General features: G+C 51.0%; 1 protein-coding gene across 1 annotated transcript; it reads right to left on the bottom strand.

Moving 5' to 3' along the window:
- Positions 1-1805: 1805 nt before the first annotated feature.
- PV07_12791 (uncharacterized protein) lies at positions 1806-2996 on the bottom strand. The gene is made up of 2 exons (XM_016400357.1): positions 2889-2996; positions 1806-2838 (listed from the first exon to the last, which is right to left on the bottom strand). Exons 1-2 carry the CDS (start codon positions 2944-2946, stop codon positions 2240-2242), a joined length of 657 nt encoding a protein of 218 aa, XP_016241997.1. The 5' UTR covers positions 2947-2996; the 3' UTR covers positions 1806-2239.
- Positions 2997-3040: the final 44 nt, after the last annotated feature.

The following is a 3040-nucleotide window of genomic DNA, read 5'->3' as shown; positions in this document are numbered from 1 at the left end:
GGGGGAGGATCGGGCTATCATGAGACGCGTGCACAATGATGAGTCCGGGTGCTCCTAGATCGCGCAAATGGTCATGATTCCATAAGCAACCCGCGTCTTCTGGCCGGAAATCCGCAAGGCATCTGCGAATGCTGGGATCTTCGATGGAACGAGAGCCTGGGCAACAAAGACACAAAAGCTTCCAGCCATTCAACGTGACCCTGTCCTCGCGCTCGCGCAAAGGCATTCAGGGCTTCACGAGAGGCAATGGACTCTGCATCCTTCCCCCTGGCGGAGGACGACGTTGAGTTCAATGGTCTTGTTGAAACGCCTGTAAAGATTTTTGGCAGCGATTTCCTCAACATTGAGTGTCTCACCATGTGATAAAGGGATTCAACACCAACGGGAGTTGAAATCGCTCGCGATGACGGTGTTTACACCGCCAAACTTCGTCCTGCTCTGTTCCCTAAGATCTCCCTCAACCGCTGGTCAATCCAGGTCAACATCTTGAAAGAAATCATGGACTTCTCGTTAAAAAAAGGTCCCAGATAAATCTGAGCTCCCGTTCTACAGCCTGATTATTTTCTGGAACATTTAGTAAACCCTTGGATAACTTGACAAGTAAATTTGAACTGAGCATGCAATTTCCGCCCACTGATGGCGTGGGCAGCAGGAGGCGCCACAAACAGATTGAGTACATGCTCATCTAGTTCGAGCTCAAGCTCGTTTTCAATAAGAGTACGCCTAATGCCAACGTCAAATGCTCTATCTGGTGATCTATTGCCACGATTCCACAAACTGTCCTGGTCAAAGGACGCTCATGAACCCGGATATAGTAACATAATAACACTTGAAACACGCCAAGATAGTTCTGAAATGACGACTTATTTTGTAACACCTGGAACGTATCCTGGGAAGTGGTTTCTGGATTAGCCCACTGGGGCAGAAGAACTGGAGGCAGCGGAGAAACGCAAGCATCATCCGCGTGTGCTCTGAAGCGACGAAGTGAGGGTCTTGAAAGCTATGCACCATTTCGAAACCGGCGCAAACCTTATTGACGTTCCAACGAAGCCAGCGGAGGACGGTCCTGGCTGAGAAGCGATAGAAGGGTGCACGCCCGCTTCACGGTGATCAACCCATTGCACTGTACACTGTCTGAGATATGATTGGGCTCGCCGATTTGGCGGTAGCCTACCTGTGCTGCAAGAACGCGAGCCACACTGTGGCGGGCTTGGCTGCGGCTGTGGCTGGTGATGGTGCTGTGCTCTCGACACTCGGCGTCTCTCGCTGGACGATCCAGTAATCGCCGGCATTGGGTTTGGCAAAGAACCACTGTAGGATAACCTTGCAATGCATGGATCTTCTGTTGAGCGCCGGCTATCCACACCACACTCCTTGTTACCAGAGCGCTCGGTACAAGATCCGAATGTATAGAGCCAGCCGTCTTGGGGACAGCAGCCCATTGATGAATGGGCTGTCGGGCGGACAAGTGATGGTCGCGGCCATCTTCTGGGCCTCCACGTAACTCTCAATCTTTTCCGCGCGCTGACCTTTGACAGAATGTTTCCGGAGTGTATGCAAACGCAGACGCTGGCCTAGCGTGAAGCATATTTGATGCTCAGTTGCAAAGAATCAGGGCCATACTCAGGTGGTCACGAATGGGCGCTATGGGAATGGGCTACGGCGCATTTTGGGTGGCCGCTAACGGGTTTTCACTCACCAGCGAAACCCCTGAGTCTGAGGAGTCAAATTTGAGCTCGAACAGACGGTCGGCCATCCGAAACAAACTCCAACCATAAAACTGACAAATTATCCATGGCATGGTAGTGAAATATGCGATGAATGGTACACCCGAATTTTGTGTGTGGAGTTGTTGCGCCTGAATCAGTTGTCGTTTTAGGTGCGCTTCAGGCGTTACCTGATTGCGCCTAGTGCCAGGAGGTCTTGCGACATGGCAAGACTCAGGAGAGGTCTTCCTGGCACCTAGCATTCTGTATATAGACGTTCAGGCCTGGCCTGAGGACAGACACAGATAGACAGACCAATCCATGACCTATTCACGATCCTCCTGAATCAACAGGAGTGAACGCCGTGGAATGAAAGTCACCTACGGCACGCCAAGACCGACTTAATAATATGTGGAATGACTATCACTCCAGACCGGAATAGAGTCAGGCAGTAAACTGGGGGGTGTATAACGGTCGTTAGGCTGGGGAAGATGAGCGTTCTGTCGGTCGTACGTATGCACTCAGTAACCAAGCTATCCTCCCACCTCCTTCCTCTTAAGTAGGAAGGAGATTGTAGAAAACGCCCCTGTATCCCCTGATGATATTGTACCTGTGAAATGCCACAATGGTGATTGGGGTTGAGCTTGCCTGAATTCCTCGTCATCGCTCCCAGTCAAATCAATGATTTCTGGTGTTCCATGCCTTTTGCGTCTCTTGGGTTCCGACGCTGAAGGGGCGGTGGTTACCCCTCCAGAGGACAATGGTTCTGTCTTGACCAATGGCATGGGGTTGGGCTTACAACTAACAGTATTGTTTTCGATCGGAATATACCATCTCCCGTCGACTGGGACGGTTACCGCCTCAACACTTTTTGGCGTCTGGTTCAGAATGTCGTTAACAAACTGGTCCAGAGCCAGTTGTTCCCAACCCGCAGCTTTATTGCAGATGGGACATGTCCACGTAGGCGCTTGTTTCTGGAGCTGTAGGTACAGGGCCGCGTCGAAGCATTGCAGATGAACGCAGCAGATACCACGACAGGGCGTTGTGATGCGTGTGTGCCCGACGGGATCCTTTAACGAAAGCACCATAGATGTAGCCACGACTTCATCCGGGTCTTCAGCTTTCCGACGCACTAGAATTCTGTAAGCTCCCACACCAATATGAGGCCCAAAGTGAACTCACTCTCCTGGATGACTTGATCTCTGGGAATCGCACGACCTCGCCTGATATCGGCGACCATTGCGTCAATCTGTTTTTGCAAGACTAGACTGATCACAACAAAGAATTTCTGCGCATTTGATTTGTCCGATTTAGTATGGATAGTTTTTGATGCG

The sequence above is a fragment of the Cladophialophora immunda genome (genome assembly GCF_000835495.1).
Source record: "Cladophialophora immunda strain CBS 83496 unplaced genomic scaffold supercont1.148, whole genome shotgun sequence".
Classification (NCBI taxonomy): Eukaryota; Fungi; Ascomycota; class Eurotiomycetes; order Chaetothyriales; family Herpotrichiellaceae; genus Cladophialophora; species Cladophialophora immunda.
This window is presented reverse-complemented; position numbering and strand designations above follow the sequence as displayed.